This window comes from Oikopleura dioica, chromosome PAR (genome assembly GCF_907165135.1).
Source record: "Oikopleura dioica chromosome PAR, OKI2018_I68_1.0, whole genome shotgun sequence".
Taxonomy (NCBI): domain Eukaryota; kingdom Metazoa; phylum Chordata; class Appendicularia; order Copelata; family Oikopleuridae; genus Oikopleura; species Oikopleura dioica.
Window position 1 is genome coordinate 8,391,176 of NC_137293.1, and position 19,917 is coordinate 8,411,092.

Consider the following 19,917-nt stretch of genomic DNA (forward strand, 5'->3'; position numbering starts at 1 on the left):
CACAACTTATTTTGTGTTCTCTATGAAGTTCTTAGTTCATAGTATGAACCCTTCTTAATAATCAATCGATTTTAAACTCATTTGTGTTTATTATGAAATTGGTTCTGGCTGAAACTTACTGCTATGTTCAAAAATGGAGATGAGTCAACGCGACATACTCGTAGTTTTCTGGCGTCTGGCAGACCTACTCCATACAATCAAACTTTTCATTTAACTCTTCCAGATAATTTAATTACACCTATGTTTGACTAAAGATACAAAAAACTTGATAAAATAGTTGCGTCAAATAAACAAGTTTTAATTTTCTCAAAATATTTTTCAACATTTCAATTTTTTTCATAAAAAATAAAATTTGACACTCATTTGTCCAAGAGCCTCACTGGCACAAAAGCCTCGTCTGCACAGAATGTGCAAATGAAGCTCTTGTGCAGATGAAGCTCTGTGCAAATGAAGCTATTGTGCAAATGAATCCTACCCAGAATTTCTCGATGAAAACTGAAAATGCAGATCATTTCTAAATCATAATTTTGTCGAAAGTTTTTATTGAAAAGACTCTTTTCAAAAGAGAAAAAATATCGAACTGAGTTTTCAATATTTCCATGGCGGATTAAAAAGTCGTTTCTGATAATAACCATCAAGATTTTTGTAGCGCTCGTCGAGATCGAAGACATCGTCGAAATCGAGTTTCTTAATAAAATGCTCCCCGTCTTTTCTTTTCAAATATGCGTTGTAATAGTTCGAGTATTCGTAAAGCGCTTCGTTCGGACTTATTCCTCTTCTTTTTGCGAAATATTCAATGTCGTTTTTCAGCTCTTGTCTGATCTTGTCTGTTTGGTACTGATAGTTGTTTCGCATGAAGTGGGTGCCGATGAAAATTAATGCAAGGACGAAGATAATTCTGACTGCACCAGGGATGGATAATTTGATTTCAAAATGTTTTTCCATTTTTCGGAGGGATGGAATTCCAGTTTTTCCATTTTTTCCATTTTGGAATGAGAAATTATTCCATTTTCCACTTTTCCCAAAAAACGGTCTGCTCATTTTCGGAATATGGGATTTCCATTTTTTTGGGATTCCAGTTATTCCACAGTGAGAAATATGTATTTTTGGAAAATGGGATTCCAGTTATTCCATTTTTTAATTTCAGTTATTTCATTTTAAAACTCTGATCTGCAAAATTGGCGAAACATGGGATTTTCAAGTACTGAAGGGCCGTTTCCCCCCCTTCCCTGGCTTTAAATTTTAAATGGGCTTGACGGCCCGAAGGGCCGTTTCCCCCCCTTCCCTGGCTTTAAATTTTAAATGGGCTTGACGGCCCGAAGGGCCGTTTCCCCCCCTTCCCTGGCTTTAAATTTTAAATGGGCTTGACGGCCCGAAGGGCCGTTTCCCTTCCCTGGCTTTAAATTTTAAATGGGCTTGACGGCCCGAAGGGCCGTTTCCCCTTCCCTGGCTTTAAATTTTAAATGGGCTTGACGGCCCGAAGGGCCGTTTCCCCTTCCCTGGCTTTAAATTTTAAATGGGCTTGACGGCCCGAAGGGCCGTTTCCCCTTCCCTGGCTTTAAATTTTAAATGGGCTTGACGGCCCGAAGGGCCGTTTCCCCTTCCCTGGCTTTAAATTTTAAATGGGCTTGACGGCCCGAAGGGCCGTTTCCCCTTCCCTGGCTTTAAATTTTAAATGGGCTTGACGGCCCGAAGGGCCGTTTCCCCTTCCCTGGCTTTAAATTTTAAATGGGCTTGACGGCCCGAAGGGCCGTTTCCCCCCCTTCCCTGGCTTTAAATTTTAAATGGGCTTGACGGCCCGAAGGGCCGTTTCCCCCCCTTCCCTGGCTTTAAATTTTAAATGGGCTTGACGGCCCGAAGGGCCGTTTCCCCCCCTTCCCTGGCTTTAAATTTTAAATGGGCTTGACGGCCCGAAGGGCCGTTTCCCCCTTCCTGGCTTTAAATTTTAAATGGGCTTGACGGCCCGAAGGGCCGTTTCCCCTTCCCTGGCTTTAAATTTTAAATGGGCTTGACGGCCCGAAGGGCCGTTTCCCCCCCTTCCCTGGCTTTAAATTTTAAATGGGCTTGACGGCCCGAAGGGCCGTTTCCCCCCCTTCCCTGGCTTTAAATTTTAAATGGGCTTGACGGCCCGAAGGGCCGTTTCCCCCCCTTCCCTGGCTTTAAATTTTAAATGGGCTTGACGGCCCGAAGGGCCGTTTCCCCCCCTTCCCTGGCTTTAAATTTTAAATGGGCTTGACGGCCCGAAGGGCCGTTTCCCCTTCCCTGGCTTTAAATTTTAAATGGGCTTGACGGCCCGAAGGGCCGTTTCCCCTTCCTGGCTTTAAATTTTAAATGGGCTTGACGGCCCGAAGGGCCGTTTCCCCTTCCCTGGCTTTAAATTTTAAATGGGCTTGACGGCCCGAAGGGCCGTTTCCCCTTCCCTGGCTTTAAATTTTAAATGGGCTTGACGGCCCGAAGGGCCGTTTCCCCTTCCCTGGCTTTAAATTTTAAATGGGCTTGACGGCCCGAAGGGCCGTTTCCCTTCCCTGGCTTTAAATTTTAAATGGGCTTGACGGCCCGAAGGGCCGTTTCCCCTTCCCTGGCTTTAAATTTTAAATGGGCTTGACGGCCCGAAGGGCCGTTTCCCCTTCCCTGGCTTTAAATTTTAAATGGGCTTGACGGCCCGAAGGGCCGTTTCCCCTTCCCTGGCTTTAAATTTTAAATGGGCTTGACGGCCCGAAGGGCCGTTTCCCTTCCCTGGCTTTAAATTTTAAATGGGCTTGACGGCCCGAAGGGCCGTTTCCCCTTCCCTGGCTTTAAATTTTAAATGGGCTTGACAAAGGCAGCGAACATTCACCTTATATGTTCGGAAAAATGGCTTCTTTCCCCAACCCCGCCCTCACCCATTCTTTATAAAAATCAAATTGGTTCTTGTTGAACAATTCTTATGGTTTATTTTTTAGATCCTTGTTATTTTTATTTATTTGAGTTCTGCCGAGGTAAGGGGTTCTCGAGCGCTAAGTATTCGCAATCAATAAGTTTAAAATGAAAACGGAAAATGGAATCATTCCTTATTCCATTTTTCAAATCTGGATTTTTCGTTGCCCTATCAAATTCGGAATTCGGAATGAAAAATTATTCCTTTTTTCCATTTGAAAAAATAGGATTCCAAAATGGGATTCGTCTTCATTCCGATTTCGGCAAAATGGAAAAACTGGAATCCCGCCTTTTAGAAAAATGGAAAAACTTTTTGAAATCAAAATATCCACCCCTGGACTGCACTCTCGCGGGCCGTATTCAATTCTGCTGCTGCTTTTCTGAAATGATTGGGAAATAGATTTTATTCGCGATTTTGTACGCAAGGACCTTCTACGATCTTTAAAATAATGCGTACCGGTACTTTCAGGTTTCATTTTATTCCGAGGTTTTGTTGGCGCTCCAACAGTTCCAAGTTGAAACTTTCAACGGTAATTGGTTACAAGTGAAACAAATCTTCTAAGAAAAATACATTAAAATGTAGCATTTTAATACTGGTGATCAGTCGTTTTGTTAATACGAAAGAAAAAGAAATATCTGTCTTCATTTTTAAATGAATACAGCGAGTTTGATGCCCTTATCCGCCTTCTTATTAAGAAAAATTTGAGCAAGAGCGACAATCTGTTTTCCAATCAAACCAAAATTTGGTTACCAAATACCTATTTTTGCAAGGTGCATATCAATCTTATCATTCTTATCGTCCGTTTATCTACTGCTATAGCACGGAACATCTGTTCATAAAAGCCCCTGTTGAGTTTTTTTCCAAAACCAACCTTTGAGCTTCCCGATGAGCGGCAACATGAGGGCTTTCCTCGCTTCTTCCCGCCGCTGCTCTGGAATACGGCCTTGTTCTCAGCTCTTCCAACACTTCATACGCTTCTTTCAACTCCTGGAACTTCGCTTCGTCTCCAGTAGGCATGTCTGGATGAAGAACACGGGATTTGTCCTTATACGCCTTCTTGAGTGCATCTTTAGACGGGTTCGCTTCAAGCTCTAGGATTCTGGCATTTTTGAATTTGCGAAAGAGGAATGATCTGGCACCTGAGAGCAGTTGCTTCATTCATGAAACGGTGGGAGATTCGTGGGAGGGTCAAACGAGTCCGATTTAGGCATATTCTGAGCATCTGAGAATGAATAGTAAATAATTTATTACATAATGAATTTACTGGATAAAAGATAGTACAGAAATAACGAAAAAGAATAAATGAAGAATAGGTGTATGTGACTTTTGATCATGTTTAGGTCTCTTTTGCGTTTGCGGATTCTTCTTGTGAGGAATTTTCGGTGTTTTTGGCTGTTGAATCTTTCGATTCTTCGGCATCTTTTGGATCCTCCGGCTTCTTCTCGCCCTCTTCATCCGTTGGAAAAATGATATCCCCCGGTTCCGGCATGGGCGGTAGCCACTCTTCTTCCGGACAAAGCTTTTTGAAAAGATTTTCGGCCCAGGAAACAGCGTAATCGTAATCTGGGTCGAATTGAACTGTAGGAGAAACTTGTACGTTCGCTGGAAGATCGTTGAGGTGGACTTTGGAGTTGGTGAATTCCATTTGCCAAAGAGAATCGGTGGCGAACTTGGAAGAGAATTTATCGAGAGTGGGTTTGTGGCGGCATCGGAGAGTGACGATTGATTTTCCTTTTGGTGTCGTGGAGGAACTACTGTCTGATTCAAAGGGTTGTGAATGAGAAGGGAAAAAATTAATTGGGTAACTGAGCGTTATAAGAGAACATAAACCCTTTTCCTAATGCGAGTCCCCAGATATGATGACCATCGACAATAGCAGTAATGATGCAATGATCTGGTTCTGGTCCAGAATCTTCCGCCAGCGCGAGTTTCTCATCCTTGATAATCTTCTTGAGGTCGTCGTCAGTCAAAATGATGATGACCTGATGAAAATCTTCCTCCGTGTTATTGTGGTATGATTCGAGGTAGTTTACTTCTGCAATCATGTGATCGCATCGAACTTTATGGGGCGTTGAAGATTCTGGGACGGAGATCGAAAGCGATGTTACGAGGTCATCTTCGAGAAAGATTTCTTTGAGAGGATATTCTAGCACCGTTATCCCGCCAAAAACCGCACACATCCGAGCAAATGCTTGAGCTAACTCTCCAGATCCATAAGAAGCGTAAAGAAAAGCAGAAGCTGCGGAATATTTTCCCAGGGAGCTGATGAATTTCTTGAGCTTAGCCAATCCGTCATAAAGTGATAAATCCTCGGTGTTGGAGAAAATTATTGAAGATTTGACGAAGGATTTGAGCTTTTCTGTGAGCTTGAATCGCTCTAGAAACTGATCGAAAGTTGAAATTTCTTCGGATGGTTCTTCTTGCAGTGATTTGGTCAGGAAGTTCATCATTTTTCGCTTTTCAATGACTGTAACTCGTTTCGACGCGAAAAGATCAGCCCTGGAAGCTGGAACCGACATGAATTCATCTTCGTAGACCGTTTTTAGCGAAGCTACGTTTTTGAAGGATAAATATCTCGTTGCCTTTGACTGAATCAAAAGCTCCGTCATTTTTCCAGTAGAAAATAAAGGGGAATTGTCGACGTTTATGTTGAAGCGGTACTGCTCGGTCCTGAGGAACATCTCAAACGTATCCCAGCATTCGGAAGGAGTGAATTTCAAGTTGGAAATTACTTTCGAAGATTCGCAAGAGGCCTTCCAGCTTTTGGCTTCTTTCATGTTGAAATTGCTCCATTCTGAGCCGTAGAATGTGTTTCTGAAAAATAATGATAAATTTTGCAAAAATAATGATGAAGAACGCAGTACCGATCAATTTGCAGCACCGATTTTCCAATTCTAGCGCAGGCAGCTGCAAAAATCGAGCATGGAAGACCCGTCCCGCAAACAACAAAATCGACTTTCTTTGGCAACTCATCCATTTTCTTTTTTTTCACTTCTCTTTTGAACTTCTCTAGATTCGCGAGGGATGAGTCATTCAAGAAATAATTTTTTTCAACTGCCCGCTGATTGGCCGCGAGCTGTGACGCAATCTGAATAGAATTTTCTCAAGAATTTTTGATTGATTTTATTGTTTTATTGCAAGGAAAAATAGTAGTATTTACAGTGAGAATGTCCAGTTTTTTCGAGTTTCCTCTTCTTTTTCTTTGTCACTAGAATTTTTTCTCAGCGAACTAAATTTCTAAGAGAACTCACTCTGAATGAACTGAAATGGAACCAATCGACTCCATGATGTTTCCCGATGAGATGTTTTCGTAAATATTCATCTTCTGTTGATGTTTGTAAGCGTCGTAAACTTCTGTCGTGCTCTTTCGAAAAGTCGCCTTTTGTGCCTCCGATTCTGCTGCTGAAATCGCGTTGCTTTCGTAGACATTTGTCAAAAGATCAGCCTGGGAACGGGACTGATTCGAAGTTGTTGACCCTCTCATGCGAATTCCTTCTTGCTTTTCGATGCAAGTTGCCACTAGAATTTGGTAAGTAAGGCTTTTGAGGTCAGACTCACCGGATAATCGCGATTGATGAGCACTTTCTTCCAGTTCAGACGAATTCGAGCTCTGTCGAATTCTCTCCTCCATTCTCGCAATCGATTCCTCCTGTAAAAGTGACTGTCTCTCTGTCGCTTCCGTGTGGATCAGGTTTTCGAAGTGGAAGCTCCCACTTCTCGGTTCGTCTGCCTCTATAATATTTATAGAAAAAAAATTTTTCGATAGATCTCACCTGACTGGTATTCAGAAACGTATGCTTCTGAAGAATCGTCAGCGGGCTCTCCGCCCCTTCCCGCCAGGTGCTGAAAATGAGATGCTAAAGGGGCTTCACAAATCATCATGTTTAGGCCTCTGTGAAAGATGACGGCCGAAACACGAATTCATAATGATGTGGTAAGATTCGAATGCTGTAAGTGTTTGTCTCTATGTGAAGCCTTTCCTTGTTCGCTATTGAGAGTGCTTACTGGCTCGTCATCGAGGCTTGATGGATAGGCTTCTGTATCTTAAAATTTACTGTAATTCGATCTATAGAAAAGTTGACTCTCTTACCGTCGTAAAGAGGCTGGTATTGATTCCTAAGCTGGACCCGGAGAACATCTGTCACTTCCGAGTCTAATTCGTAGCTTGAAGCTACGTCAACGGGGACAATAACTTCCTCCTTTTCTTGCTTCTGTTGATCCTTCATGAGATCCATGGCTTTTGGTCCAAGAGACTGAAGAAGATCCTCATTTCCGTCAGTTTCTATTTTTCTGTACATCTGCGTCTCTTCAATTAATTGATTATATGATTTATATGATTGAGATTGTTGTTGTGCAGAGACTTCTTGTTTAGCCACTCTTCCGATGATAGTTTCGGTCGTCAACGTGACCTTCGCCATTGTCTTCGACCCGGTCTGATCACGTGGCCCAATCGTATCTGCTTCAACTTGGGCGAACATTGACAAGTCCTGCGAGCTAATTAAATCCCCAGTGCGCTGTCTATCTTTTCCTCCACTGGCTTCTTCAACAACATGAGCCTCTCTCATCTTGTTCACGTGATCATACGAAAGCTGTCTTGTTAGGTCACTGATCGACTCCGCGAAGAAAATGCTGTTTCGGTCGGAGCTTTTCATTTGGTCAATCGTTACTGTACTTGTCTGAGCTTCACCAAGGCCCCATCGAGTTTCAGCTCGGATTTCGAAGGTGTACTCTTCTGATTTTTTCAATTTGCTGATTGCTATTGTTCGTTGACTTCCAGGAAGTGGCAGGACTTGTTTTTGCTTAGGATTTTTCGTTGGGTAGTAGAGGAAGAGATATTTGGTGATTCTAGTGTCTATATCTGGGGGTTCGCCCCAGGAGACATGAACAGATTGGTCGTCTATGTTGTCAAAAGTGATGCGCTGTGGGGGACCAGGAGGGCTTCCCTTGGTAACGACACGGACATGTTGAGAGCATTTGTATTTGTTGTCGTAGTCGAACGCGGTCACTAGAACTTGATACTCACTGTCAGCTTGAAGAGCTGGAATGAGTGTTTGCGTTTCTTCGGGAGACAGTTTAACCATTCTTTCGTCTTTGTCATCGTCGTAGAGTTTGATGCAGCTCACGATATAGTAAGCGACGTCGCGCTGATAGTCCCAATTGGCGATGGCATCGTTCGCGCCTACAATGTTGACAGCGACTTGAGGTGGTGAAATTGGCTCTCGTTCCCGTTGCTGCTCGACTTCTTGGATTGTGTGGGGGATGATCGGCGTGTTTGCCATTGTCCAAGATGAGGAAGACGACTGTTGCGAGGAGACCGATGCCAACGATTTCATCGAAGTCTGCATCTCCTGGTCTCTTGATAACGGCTTGTACTCGACATCAGTGCTTGTTCCGGCAGTGTTGAATTGAGTTCTGAAAAAAGAAATGATTGATAGATGTGTTGAAAAGTGAAAAGTTAAACCTTGGTTCCGGTGTTGGTGGTATAACAACAGGTGTGCTTACTCTTCGCTGGGGCTTCTCAACTGGCACTGTAGATTTAGGAGCGATAAGTTCATCCAGTTCGGGCTCGTTAGCACTATTCTCTTCGATTGGAATTTTTGTCACAATATTTCTTTTACAATAAAGCCAGCAAAACTGCAATAAGATCAATAACAAAAGCAGTAAAAGAACCCAAGGAATAATAATCAGGGAAACATCCGACTCGGCGGTGATTGCTGCAGTTGTCATTTCCATTGTCGTTTCTTGGAAATCTGGCTCTCTACGAATTTCTTCACGATAATCGCAAAAATCTCCTTGACGTAGCTGACTTCCGTTGCGACACTGGCATTCATCCAGCTCGTTCAAGTACGCCCCATTGCCAAAGCACGACACGCAGGTCGAGGTCATCTTTGCTTCCAAAAAATACACTCTGCAATTACAGGTTGATTTATCCTGGCTGAGTATGGCTGACTCCTCATCGCAAACGCAATTTCCTGTCGCAGACATAACCGATGTCGGTCCTTGGCAAGGAATGCACATGATGTCTTCGTAGACCATTGATCCTTCCGGACAAGTGCACTCATTGGCGGTTGAATTTTCAATACCACCAGCGCACATTGCGCAGACTCCTGGCTCTTTCATATAAAAAGTGCCTTGAAAACGTTGTTTAGTGAAAAACTTAGATATTGATCGAGCTTGAAATAGGGTTAACAACGATTCCTGTGCAGTAGCAGACACCGTTTTCGTCGAGCGCTGATCCAGGTCCTGTACAAGGTAAGCATTGACTGGCGTCTGGGGAGAGCTAAACTAGGGTTTTATTGCTTCAATTTGACCTCTTATTTATCTTCCTACTATAGGCATCTAGGCCAACTAACAGAAACTTTTCATTTTTAGAGTTTTATTTAGGATATTTCAAACCCTATAACTGAGTTCCTTCTTCACAGACGCAGATTTCACCTGCAGTACCCATGCGCTCGGAATAATTTTGATTTACAGTAGACCCCGGAGGACATGTTATACACGCCCCTGTAGAGGTTAGAAACGTATCTTCGGGGCACATGCATTCGTCTTCTTCTGTTAGCGCTCCTTCGCACGGAATGCAGGTGCCTTCACTGCTTCTCTGATAGCCAGTTTTACAGGTGCACCCTTTCTCCGGATCTGCGAAGGAATTGAGATCGCCGCAAACGCAATTATTATTTTTGTCTAGTGCGGCTCCTGGGCCAAAGCAGGAAACACAGGCGATCTTCTGGAAATTCAAAATGGAAAATTTCGCGTCGCAGGCGCACCTGTTGTCTCAGTGAATGGATACTTAACTCAGACGGGAGCAGTCAGACGAGAGACGCCTTGGACGCTAATTAAAAAAGAAACCCTATTTCCCGTGAGATTAGTTCCCGATGAATTTGGCCAAATTCGAAAATGGCTGCACGATTTCAAGTAAATCAAATGATTTTGTATCCTGCCCTTTGATAAACGCGCCCGGCCCCTCGCAACGCGTGCATGAGCTGCTATCGTCGGACAGGATGAATCCTTCGTGACAGGAGCAATTGCCGCTTTGGGTCAGATAACTTCCAGCGCCGTGGCATTTAACGCATTTGTTTCCAGATAAAATAAACTCTAATAATCACGTTAGCTTTCCTTACTTAGAAACAGGCAACAACGGGGACAAGAGATATTGATGTTTACCGTGATCACAGGAGCATTTATCGCCTCTCAGAAAACTCCCTTCTCCTTCGCACCGAATACACTCTCCAGTTTCGGATTGAATAAATCCACTGTCACAAATGCATTCCAGCCCATCGAGTATTTTTCTGTCGCCAAAGCAGGGCACACAAGTTCCCTCGGAAGAAAGTTGACTTTTTTCTTACACTTGCATTTTCCTTTCTTCGTTAAATAACTTCCAGGACCATTGCAAATTACGCAAGTGGCAGTTTCAGAATTCAAAATGCCATTCTCGCAGTGGCACTGATCATCTTGAAGCGAAGCTCCTGGTCCAGAACATCTTACGCACTGCCCGCTAGAACTCAGCAGACTAGGCCCTTCGCACGTACACTGACCACCTATCTGATCCAAGGATGACCCATCGCCAAAGCATTTCACACATTTTGCTTCGCTCTTCCAAAGCACGTGGTTTTCTGGGCATGTACAATTTTCTTCGTTATCCAGTTCACCACCAAAGCATTTGATGCAGGAAACAGTTTTTGAGGTTTCTTGATTTGATATTTTTGCTATAATTTGTCGGTAGGAGGGGTCTTGTTTTATCTTATATGATATAAGTTATATCTTTTAAAGGAATAGCTGATCCTCGGAAACCTATCTAAAGGAGCTATAAAGATGACCCTCTGGACACGTACAACTATTATTAGACACATGTCCTCCTGCGCACGGTAGACAACTTCCAGTTGGCGTTAGCACAAAGTCTGAAGGACAGTGGCAAACTTTCTCTGCAGGAGACAAGCGATAATGCTGTAATTCACACGAGCACTGGTGGTCGACTACAACAGCGCCCGGGCCACCACATTCGATGCACTTCGATCCATCTTTTAGGTGATTTTCCCCGCTATTTCTTTAGATAATATCTTTTTCGCGAATTTCACTTACCAAGAACACGTGTTTTCGACGAGATGAGCCGTTGGGCCAGAACATGGAACGCATGTTTGATCAGTTGATTCTAGATAATCTGTCTGGCAGACACATTCGCCATTTTCCAGCGTAAAATGCCCTTCTTCGTCACAAATGGACTCGCATTGATGACCATTCCACGTCGTTTTTATCGGACAAGTACAATGAATCTCGTTTCCATTTTGGAATACGCTGCCCGCACCGCAATGGCACTTTCCAAATTTGATAAAGGCCCCGTTGCCCGAGCACTTGATGCACCTGCTGTTCGCCTTATCTAAATGCAAGAAAATTACGACGCATCCTAAATCCACTTTTAACCCTTCAAAGCACCTTTTTACCTAATAAATATCCTTCATCCTTTTTACAGTCACATTCTTTCGTCTCTCGATTGTAAAAAGAACCTTCTTTGCCAAGCTCGTCTTCGCAAATCTCACAGGGAGATTTCTTCTTGGCTTTTATTATTCTTCTTCGTTCAACCATCACACCATTCTCTCTTTTTCCTATTCTTCGACTGCGAATCTCTTAATTTCTTTCTCTTTCTTGAAGGCAAAAAAATCAACTCGTTTTCACTGAAGAAGTTGCTACGATCTCGAACCAAGGTCAGGGTGGGCACACGTTTTCCCTGTCTCGGGGTGTTAATAGTTAGGACTAACTATCGCTCTGATGCAAGTCACTAAACTTAACAAAAAATACTTTCATCAAGATGCAATGAATGCCACCCATACGATGTTTGACTGTCCAACTTGGACCGTTCTCTTCCATTCCTTTTGCTCTTTTTTTGTCATTAATATTTCATGAATAAAGAAGCTTTTCTTAAGGAATTAATGGAACATTAAGAACATGAAACAGTTTTTAGAACATTTAGTTTCTTAATGGAATTTTCGGAAAAGCTTGAAAATAATTTGGTTTGGTTTGAATTGAATCTTGTAGTCCTGCTTTTTCTGGATAAGATGATGTCTTTGTTTATATTCGTTCCGACATAGTGATCATTATTAATTTTAATTGGAAAATTAAACCCATTGTTATCAGGGCTCCTGCGACTCTGCATTGCTAATTATTGTTAACCCTAACGGAACACGAGGCTTTGAAATGCGTAAACGTAAGCCCTTTGCATGAGCTGGAGGGTATTCAATGAGGGTTCTTTGAGAGAACGTCGTACTTGCACTGAGGAGCATCGCCCACATACGACTGGCCACGAGTTTAGTGCAAGAATGCAATAGCCCCGGGCTGAAAGAACATGTAACGCGCATGGTTTCGCCATTTCGTTTGGCCACTTTCAAATTACTTATTCTTCAGCCATATTGTTTTTTGAATTTCGCCCGTGTAAAAGAGCCTGCTAAATGGGGTTTTGCTTATACAGGGCTTTTTGTTTGATACTGGCAGTGTTGCACAGAGATGACTCGATGGTTCATGCAACACAGTGCATGTCGGTTAAGGATCTCCATACTGATAAAACCAACTATCTCATGTCCAATGGGTTCCCTAAGAGAGGCAGCGCGAAGCAAGATTGTACTTTTACGTGAGTAGAACGAAAGAAAAACAGAGAAAAAATGAAGCAAGAAATCGTCATTTTCGCGGGAAATAGAGCATTAGACAGGGTGTAATTACTATTTATAAGGTCGACAGGGAGAGTGCCAAGGCAAGGAAATTCAAATGAATCTGTTTAGTTTGGCGAATTTAAGGGTCTCACCTTGAATCGTCTTCAAAATTTAATTATTATTATGATCTTTAGGTTTTAATTTTACAATAAAAAAGTAATTTAAAAAGTCTATCTCGTATAGATGGGGTTGAAATTTTCGACTCGAAAAGCCTTGTTATGTTAGCTTCCACGTATTTAAGAAAGTAAGGTACACGTTATCGTTGTTTAATCTGCTTATCTAATCACAAGAGAATATTGTTTTTCTTCCGTCCAGCTTATCTGTCGAATTTCAAGATGCTCCCAAAGTTGAAAAGGATCCCACTTTTTCTTCAAACAAGATCTCTGAAAATCCCGTGTTCGAAAGCTCCAGCTTACAGCTAAATTCTAAAATTAACACCTTCATCCTCTTTGGGACGAGGCGAAAAATTCGGAATTTTTCGTAGAACGAATTTATCGTGCGATCGTTTTGGAAATAACTTTCAATTTGACATGACCACATTAGAGAGAGCGGAAGGGTCAACGATCACAACGTTACGTGTCCGGATGGGTTAATTTTCTAATCCACGGAACTTCTGATAAGCTCCGTCTATCCAACCGTATTTCAGTGAGCTAGACTAGCCACTGAGGGAAAAACTTATATTCTAACTACCCATTGAAAACATTTCTAAACATTACCTAGCAGCTTTGACATTTTTAAACATTGTGTTGCGGGAAACATAAAAGCGAAATTAAACATGTCCTGAATTAGAACTCTTTTCACGACCTTTTCAATTCGTATTTCAAGGCGCTAAATTTAGGTTTAAACTTTCTTTGATACTATAAATTAAGGGTGTCACTTTTTTATAGATTGAAAAAGTTGGATCTTGCGATTTTTGCCTTCATGCTTTTCTATTCATAAATCGTACTTTAGGTTGAAATTAAATCACGGTTCCTATGTGAAGATTCTCCCGGAAGTTGTTGACATTCCCTGTGGTGGAGGAAATGGACTGCGAATTTACGATAGAATCGATCCAGGAGCAAAAGGAACGGATATTTTTTCGCGTAAAAGAAGATCATTGAGAGAATTTATGGGCGAAGAGATCTACGTCTTTGATCCCGTTACTTCAAAGTCAATAGCTTTTCACCTCCTGTAGGCTACGGTCTGTTGTAATCGACAGGCTGGCACCTCTGCTCTAGAAGACAAAACCAAAAAGGCCCGACCGAGATTTGAACTCGGGATCTCCTGATTACTAGTCAGGCGCTTTAACCAACTAAGCCATCGGGCCTGTCTACCTCGCTTCAAAAAGCTAGTTAAATTACAATATTAGAGATTAAGGACCTCCCTCCGATAAAAATATCCCAATCAGTCACCGACCAAAACACTCCAGGAAAACCATCAGAATTCCAGACACCACTCTTCTGCGGAAAGAACGTCCGAATTCCAGCCTTCGTTTCTACCGACGTTGAGATGCTGATCCACTACAAGGGTCCAGTAAGTACCATGGAGTTTTACTCTTGATGGAGAAAGTCCCTGGGCCCCCTTCCCCGTTTCCCGCGCAATGCGATGTCGGGGGATTCTAGAAATTTTGCCAAGCCTATGTTTGGCGTTTTCTCGAATCTCGAAATTATGTGCGGAAGAAAAATGTCCGCTGATTGGCTAGACACAGCTGGCGCAAAATTAGGCGCGCTCTGAACTGAGCGTCGAATAAAGCCTATGCATTTTTCGACGCTCAGATTCTCTTATCTCCACTTAGAGCTCAACTCCATGGTAGATTAACGCTGTATGCGGCAAATTGTCTTTGGTGTTTTATAATCAAATTGACCGGCCAACGTGTATAGAAGCGCATTGGTCCTCTAGTTTTGGGTAAAAACAGGCGATTTCAGCACGATAATGGTGATAGATGTACGTGCGAGCATCAAGGGTACTTGAGAAAACCCCCTTTTTTGAGGAGCACTTAGAAATACCTTTCTAGTTGTTTTCAGAATTTAGAAATTTGGAAAACGTTGTTACTTCATAACTGACGTTTTTGAAAATCTGTGTGTTTGTTTAACACGAGCGGAGAGCATAATCTTCTGAATATTGGATAATTATATCTTGTTACCCGCGTCTCCTGGGCGAAAATAGCACCGTCATTCTGATTGACCTTTTTGCCTGCGGACTCGGAATGTTGCTCAGTAATTTGAGTTGATGTTTGAATATGCCGAATCAACAAGAAATTTATAAATCGTTAATTTTAGCCTGGCGCGAGGTTCAAGATCGGATACAAGGCAGTTCGTTCGTCCAAGGGGCCCAAGGTTCCGCGTATCGCATCGACCAGGGATGAAGCCATCCAGGATCTGAACAAATGGAAAAATCAGCTCAAAAAGATGCAGAAGAACAAAATCTCTAATTACGCGGCTGGAGGCGGAGGAAGCAGCCCGAATGAAAACTGGTCTGTTTCTGCGCCAGAGTGGAAGCCGCCCGGAAACAACCCTGTCCAGCTTAAAAACCACCGTGGAGGCGGAAACCACAACGCGTACGATTACTACCAGGGAAATAACAACGCGAGGAACAACTACAACTATAATTATGGAAACAACAACTACGGGAATAGAGGCGGCTTCGGAAGAAACAACGGGCCAAATTTAAACAACCACGGTCCTTATGAGCCCAAAGAAGACTACGGCGTCTATGACTTTGAAGCTTTTGACGAAGAAGAAACGCCGAAGCAAGGGCTCGGTTCAAGTACAAAAGCAGCGCTGGTGATCCTTTTTCTTTTGGTCGTAAGCGGAGGAAGTTTGGTTTATTATAACGAGCGATACCTTCCGGAGAAAAACGAAAGGAGGAAGAGGCTCTTAGCTACTTGCAAAAGAGGCATTCTAATCCAACGTCCACTAATCCAGGAACCGCTGCTCCTGGTGAATCTACAGTAGCAACAACTACCAGAACAGAGGCTACTACAGACGAGCAGAAAGAAGAAGACCAGCCCCCGAGTTTTGAAGAGGCGGAGAAGGATAAAAAAGATGCCAAAGAGAAGCCAAAAGAATAAACAAACTATTTAACCGCTTGAATTCTGCGGCCATGCTTGCTCTAAATATTATTTCTGCGTTGCTATTTTTCTGAGTTTCATTCGCTAAAAAATGCTAATCTACACTTCTTCCGAGCCCAGATCTTCTGTAATAAGAATATTGAACATGTGCTTTGTACAAACTATTATTTGATAATAAATGCTATCGAAACAATAGATGCTGATTTGGTTTTACGAAAATTTCTTTATTGAACTTTCGGTGAGGTTTGTCGTGAGGCAGTAAGTGAGAGAATAAGGGAACGTGAGAGTTACAGGAATGTGAAAAAGTGAAAAATATACAGTGAAAGAGGTGAACTTATGGTCTCAAGTTGTCGTAGAGACTTTTGACATAGTTGAGGCTGCCCATTTTGGGAAGAGCCTCAATAGTTTCGGCGCAGGCGATCAAGTAGTTGATGTTGCTCGTGTCAACAGTCGCCACTGCATCTTCAATGTCCTTCGTGACACCGGCTTTGTACTGGTCGCTAAAATTAGGGTGAAAACACGTCGTTTATTATCGTCACTGGCTTACATGGGATCAACGACGCCGGCGAAGGAGAAGGCCAATGTTTCGAAGTCAAGTTTGAAACCGACGTGGAATTTGGTCATCTGAAGGGTTCTGACCATAAACACAACCCGGATGATCTGCGTTTCCGGATGATAGTAGATTCTGTTTCTCTTTGACTTTCTGAGAAAGGATTCGAACGAGTTATAAATAAATTTAACATGAAAAAATAGCGTTTATCAGAACGCTATCGATAAAAAAAAATTTTGTATCTAAGAAAATATCAAATCCGTCCATAAAGTTCAGAATCTTGTCCAGCGCTTGCAGATAGATCTCGTTGTGGCTGTTTATGAAGGGATAGATTCGCGCTGTCATGCGCTCACCTTGTGCCCTCATCGAGTTTGCTACAAACAAAGGATTTACAACCCGAAAACACAAGAAAAACTTACCCTTCTCCGCAAGAAATTCGATGAAGTGATCATCAAGTTTTCTGAAGTTCTTTCCAGGTTGCAGGCTTGGAGCGCGGAAGGAACGCAAAGCTGCATGCTTGATGGAGATGTGATGGATGTCGTTGACTGGCCATCGCTCAAACTGCATCGTCTTGCCTCGGAAAACAAGGCGAGCATCGATGAAGAGATTCATCTCCCACGGCGCCGCGCAATATCGGAAGTTGTGTTTCTTCGCGACCGTCTCGCATCGCTCATCCCAGTTGATTCGTTTTACTTCTGGAATCGCGTCGATCTACCAATAATTAGACAAATGAACATAATTTGCGACGAGTACCTTTGCCTGCTGCTCCTCTAACTGGCGCTCTAGCTCCTCAATCTCTTTCTGAAGTACATCAGTTTGAGATTGAGCTCTCTCTTGTGATCGTTTTTTGTTCGCAAGATCCTCTTCTTCACGAAGAAGTTTCTCGTGTTCGACCTCAAGATCGGCAAGAATCGGAGTAAGCTCTTCGTCTTTTTTGAAGACTTTTTCGGCCTCGGATTTGTAGAGCTTCACGTTGTCTATTTGAAGATTATAACGATATTGAAAAAGAGAAATTGTTCTTACCGAGAAGAGGAAGATAATCGCCTTGGATTTTGATTATCGTTTCGTAAGCACTCTTCCTTGATTTCTCCTCCGCAGCAGCAATCACCTTCTCGAGATCGACTGGAAACTGGTCGAAATCCCGCGCGTAGTGGAATTTGACAGGCGCTGGCTTGCATTTTTTCATGTCTCGCAGGAACTTGTCGCAGAGATATTTGTCCAGCTCCACCTTCGACTGGAGAAGAAGGTTGTCCATGATTCCAGGGTGAGGACGATCTGCCGGAAGTGGCTTCATGACGATCTCTGGGTGTGGCTTATCGAAGGCCGCTTTTATATCGCTAAAACGAGGGGTGAACAAGGGTCAGAAACAATGATTTCTTACGTGACGAATCGGTCGATTTCTTCACTTTGATCAGGTACATCTGGCAGTTCCGAAATCTCCCCGAAATTGCTCGTTGTCGCCATTGTGTTGTCACCAATCAAGCTGCGAGCGTTGATCTCAGCAGTTTTACTTTCCGCGAGCAGATCAATCTTCATCGTCATTTTCTGCATTTGCTCGGTCTTCTCATTCGATATCGCCTCCTTCGACTGGATCGCTTCAGTCGTGTCTGGAGTCACCAACGATTCTTCCATTTCGACATCGTTTGCCACAGTTGGTGAGTCCAAGTCGAGTTGTGGAATGCTTCCAAGGGAATCGCATGCCCCTAGTTCAGTCAAGTCAAGTCGCTTTGGAGCGACGGGGGTAAGCGATTCTAGCGCAGTTCTCTCAGAAACGTTGATGCTCAAATTAGTGGAAATCTGCTCCGTCACCGTCCGCTGAAACTTCTTCATCTGAGTATGTTTCGCCAATCCAAGGGAATCACGAGCGCGCATTAGGGCCTGTCGACCGCGAGAGCGACCGAAATCGGGAGTCGGAGGAGCGTAATCGTTGCCGTTGAGCAGGTCGATTTCTCGTGAAATCCCGTCGAAGTCGACAAGTGGCGATCTTATTTTCGGCGAGGGAATTTCAAACGGAGCCGCGGAGCTCATATTCGACGAGGCGATCTTTTTGACGTCTTCTGGAGTTCGAGGGTTGCTAAAGAAAGAAGTTTAAATATGGAAAATTTATCGGCAACTTACTCAAGAATATTTTGAAGGCTTTTATTCGCCTTTGGAGTGATGACAACTGGCTTGGCAAGAGACTTTTCGAGGGCGAGAGATTTCTGCTCTTCTTCCTCCATTTGTGCCGCCTTCGCTTCCATTTGAGTAAACATCTCCGTTGATCCTTCCTCGTAATCGCCCATGGGACTGCCTGGACTGCCAATGACTGTCTGTTCCATAAAGACAGTCTTGTCAAAATTCTTTTGCTGGCCACCAAGATTGACCGTTTCATCCATCGCCATCGTCTTTTCCAGCGCGATCGTTCTATCAGCACACATTGTCGGCTCTTCTGAATCATGGAAGAAGGCCATCGTCTTTTCCATTTTCTCAGTAGATTCTCCTTCCCCTTCATCATCTGCGCTCGAACCGGAACCAGGGCTGGAGCCACCTGTGGAGGCGAAAAGAGCAGCTAGGTTCGCCCTTAGAGCAGCCGCAGAGTCCACTTCTTTATCTGATTCTGATTGCTTCGTTGGCGTTGATGGAGATTCGGGACTGGAGGAGCTGGCGTAGCTGTCGATTTCGCGCTGGAAAATGCGCCGCTGGTGGACTTGTTGAAGAAGACTGGGGCGTTTCTTTTCTTGCGATCGGACAAGGGGATTTTCGGCGACGGAGAGAGTTGGAACGCTGGCGAGAGCGGGGTTTTCTCAGTTGGCGTTTTTGGGAGAAAATTTTGAGTCGCCTGACTGGTGACAGAAAGACGATTCTGGGTCAAGGAAAAGTCGTCTCCACCGCCCATCAGATCTGAAAATACCGATTATGATTCTTGAATTCAAATAAATTGAAGCTTACCAAGTGTATTGTCCAGGACTTCCCTAGGCTTAGAACCAATTGGAGCAGTTGACATATTGAACATGGACGGAGATTCCTGGTCCATCGCTAGGATTCAAATCCGGAGAGGAAGGGCTGAGGTAAATTGCGTTGGTGTGTAGGTTTGAGAGAGGCGATTTTCTGGCAGTTCGATTTTCTGGCAGTTAGACTTTCTGGCAAAGGCGATTTTCTGGCACTGCAAGAAAATCTAATATGCCAGAAAATCTAACTGCCAGAAAATCGCCTCTTTTGATTTTGAATAGATTCTGTAGATACAGTTAATGATCCTGGAAGGTAAAAAAACGGAGAGAAGAAAAGCTCGTAACTTATCTTCTGATTCTTCAGATAAAAAATCAGGCGCGCGTGAGCTCAAAAAAAACGAGGAGATTCTATATGAACAACTTTTGGAAGCATCCAAATCTTCGTTGAACAGCGGAATGAAAGGTCTTTCGAATATGATTGATTTTCACACAAGACTCGCATCTTGAAACGGAAGTCAGGATCGTTGTTTTCAGAAAACAGAATCGTTTTCTTCGCTTTTTTGCTTTGAAAGCATATGATCTGGAAGCAATTTTGTCGAGGAAGGATGCATTGTTTTGAGTTTTGTTGAATCGTTACTCAGGCAGGGTTTTCGAAAGTACCACCAATGTTTTCTTACATGTTTTATGAAATTTCATTGACAAAGGCCACTTTTGACCCATTTATTCAACATTATTGGCTGAAGCAAACATAAATCAGCTTCTTCCGGGAATTTCTGTGT

At 43.2% G+C, this 19,917-nt stretch overlaps 6 protein-coding genes and 1 non-coding gene across 8 annotated transcripts; 1 reads left to right on the forward strand and 6 right to left on the reverse strand.

Annotated features, from left to right (window-relative positions):
* Positions 1-537: 537 nt before the first annotated feature.
* LOC145704435 (uncharacterized) lies at positions 538-4,151 on the reverse strand. Of its 2 annotated transcripts, none has more exons than XM_081781894.1 (4): positions 4,057-4,151; positions 3,789-4,008; positions 3,254-3,296; positions 538-900 (listed from the first exon to the last, which is right to left on the reverse strand). In XM_081781894.1, exons 1-4 carry the CDS (start codon positions 4,073-4,075, stop codon positions 589-591), a joined length of 594 nt encoding a protein of 197 aa, XP_081638020.1. In that variant the 5' UTR covers positions 4,076-4,151; the 3' UTR covers positions 538-588. The 2 variants fall into 2 exon arrangements, with proteins under 2 accessions (XP_081638020.1, XP_081638019.1); XM_081781893.1 differs by having other exon boundaries at positions 3,789-4,016; positions 4,057-4,150.
* A 5-nt stretch (positions 4,152-4,156) lies between these two features.
* On the reverse strand, positions 4,157-5,996 carry LOC145704427 (rab proteins geranylgeranyltransferase component A 1-like). Its single transcript, XM_081781884.1, has 3 exons — positions 5,782-5,996; positions 4,748-5,731; positions 4,157-4,668 (listed from the first exon to the last, which is right to left on the reverse strand). The coding sequence occupies exons 1-3, from the start codon at positions 5,892-5,894 to the stop codon at positions 4,254-4,256; spliced, it is 1,512 nt and encodes a 503-aa protein (XP_081638010.1). The 5' UTR covers positions 5,895-5,996; the 3' UTR covers positions 4,157-4,253.
* Positions 5,997-6,028: 32 nt separating this feature from the next.
* On the reverse strand, positions 6,029-9,193 carry LOC145704421 (uncharacterized). The gene is made up of 7 exons (XM_081781877.1): positions 8,379-9,193; positions 7,008-8,329; positions 6,898-6,960; positions 6,691-6,774; positions 6,476-6,649; positions 6,169-6,436; positions 6,029-6,125 (listed from the first exon to the last, which is right to left on the reverse strand). Exons 1-7 carry the CDS (start codon positions 9,035-9,037, stop codon positions 6,074-6,076), a joined length of 2,622 nt encoding a protein of 873 aa, XP_081638003.1. The 5' UTR covers positions 9,038-9,193; the 3' UTR covers positions 6,029-6,073.
* Positions 9,194-10,615: 1,422 nt separating this feature from the next.
* Positions 10,616-11,711, reverse strand: LOC145704434 (uncharacterized). Its single transcript, XM_081781892.1, has 3 exons — positions 11,353-11,711; positions 10,994-11,288; positions 10,616-10,952 (listed from the first exon to the last, which is right to left on the reverse strand). Exons 1-3 carry the CDS (start codon positions 11,492-11,494, stop codon positions 10,706-10,708), a joined length of 684 nt encoding a protein of 227 aa, XP_081638018.1. The 5' UTR covers positions 11,495-11,711; the 3' UTR covers positions 10,616-10,705.
* Positions 11,712-13,765: 2,054 nt separating this feature from the next.
* On the forward strand, positions 13,766-15,971 carry LOC145704433 (uncharacterized). Its single transcript, XM_081781891.1, has 2 exons — positions 13,766-14,124; positions 14,871-15,971. Exons 1-2 carry the CDS (start codon positions 14,101-14,103, stop codon positions 15,543-15,545), a joined length of 699 nt encoding a protein of 232 aa, XP_081638017.1. The 5' UTR covers positions 13,766-14,100; the 3' UTR covers positions 15,546-15,971.
* TRNAT-AGU (transfer RNA threonine (anticodon AGU)) lies at positions 13,845-13,918 on the reverse strand. Its single transcript has one exon. It is a non-coding gene; the product is annotated as a tRNA-Thr (tRNA).
* Positions 15,871-19,224, reverse strand: LOC145704423 (uncharacterized). The gene is made up of 9 exons (XM_081781880.1): positions 19,140-19,224; positions 18,330-19,091; positions 17,593-18,285; positions 17,235-17,548; positions 16,965-17,188; positions 16,631-16,922; positions 16,477-16,585; positions 16,209-16,364; positions 15,871-16,161 (listed from the first exon to the last, which is right to left on the reverse strand). Exons 2-9 carry the CDS (start codon positions 18,671-18,673, stop codon positions 15,996-15,998), a joined length of 2,298 nt encoding a protein of 765 aa, XP_081638006.1. The 5' UTR covers positions 18,674-19,091; positions 19,140-19,224; the 3' UTR covers positions 15,871-15,995.
* Between the last annotated feature and the right edge of the window lie 693 nt (positions 19,225-19,917).

Bases quoted from the DNA above. Each gene is read 5' to 3' on its own strand.
- LOC145704435 (XM_081781893.1), bottom strand. From the start codon at position 4,139: ATGCTCAGAATATGCCTAAATCGGACTCGTTTGACCCTCCCACGAATC. The intron at 4,017-4,056 runs GTGCCAGATCAT...CAAAAATGCCAG, and splicing joins AATGAAGCAACTGCTCTCAG to AATCCTAGAGCTTGAAGCGA. The intron at 3,297-3,788 runs GTTGGTTTTGGA...CAATCATTTCAG, and splicing joins GCTCATCGGGAAGCTCAAAG to AAAAGCAGCAGCAGAATTGA.
- LOC145704427 (XM_081781884.1), bottom strand. From the start codon at position 5,894: ATGGATGAGTTGCCAAAGAAAGTCGATTTTGTTGTTTGCGGGACGGGT. The intron at 5,732-5,781 runs GTACTGCGTTCT...ATTATTTTTCAG, and splicing joins TCGGTGCTGCAAATTGATCG to AAACACATTCTACGGCTCAG. The intron at 4,669-4,747 runs GTTTATGTTCTC...ATCAGACAGTAG, and splicing joins GGACTCGCATTAGGAAAAGG to TTCCTCCACGACACCAAAAG.
- LOC145704421 (XM_081781877.1), bottom strand. From the start codon at position 9,037: ATGAAAGAGCCAGGAGTCTGCGCAATGTGCGCTGGTGGTATTGAAAAT. The intron at 8,330-8,378 runs GTTTAACTTTTC...TTCTTTTTTCAG, and splicing joins CCACCAACACCGGAACCAAG to AACTCAATTCAACACTGCCG. The intron at 6,775-6,897 runs GAAAGGCTTCAC...AAGCCCCTTTAG, and splicing joins CACTCTCAATAGCGAACAAG to CATCTCATTTTCAGCACCTG.
- LOC145704434 (XM_081781892.1), bottom strand. From the start codon at position 11,494: ATGGTTGAACGAAGAAGAATAATAAAAGCCAAGAAGAAATCTCCCTGT. The intron at 11,289-11,352 runs GTAAAAAGGTGC...TCTTGCATTTAG, and splicing joins GGATGAAGGATATTTATTAG to ATAAGGCGAACAGCAGGTGC. The intron at 10,953-10,993 runs GTAAGTGAAATT...CTAAAGAAATAG, and splicing joins GTCGAAAACACGTGTTCTTG to CGGGGAAAATCACCTAAAAG.
- LOC145704433 (XM_081781891.1), top strand. From the start codon at position 14,101: ATGCTGATCCACTACAAGGGTCCA. The intron at 14,125-14,870 runs GTAAGTACCATG...CGTTAATTTTAG, and splicing joins TGATCCACTACAAGGGTCCA to CCTGGCGCGAGGTTCAAGAT.
- LOC145704423 (XM_081781880.1), bottom strand. From the start codon at position 18,673: ATGGAAAAGACGATGGCCTTCTTCCATGATTCAGAAGAGCCGACAATG. The intron at 18,286-18,329 runs GTAAGTTGCCGA...TTCTTTCTTTAG, and splicing joins AGCCTTCAAAATATTCTTGA to CAACCCTCGAACTCCAGAAG. The intron at 16,162-16,208 runs GTAAGCCAGTGA...CCCTAATTTTAG, and splicing joins GCCGGCGTCGTTGATCCCAT to CGACCAGTACAAAGCCGGTG.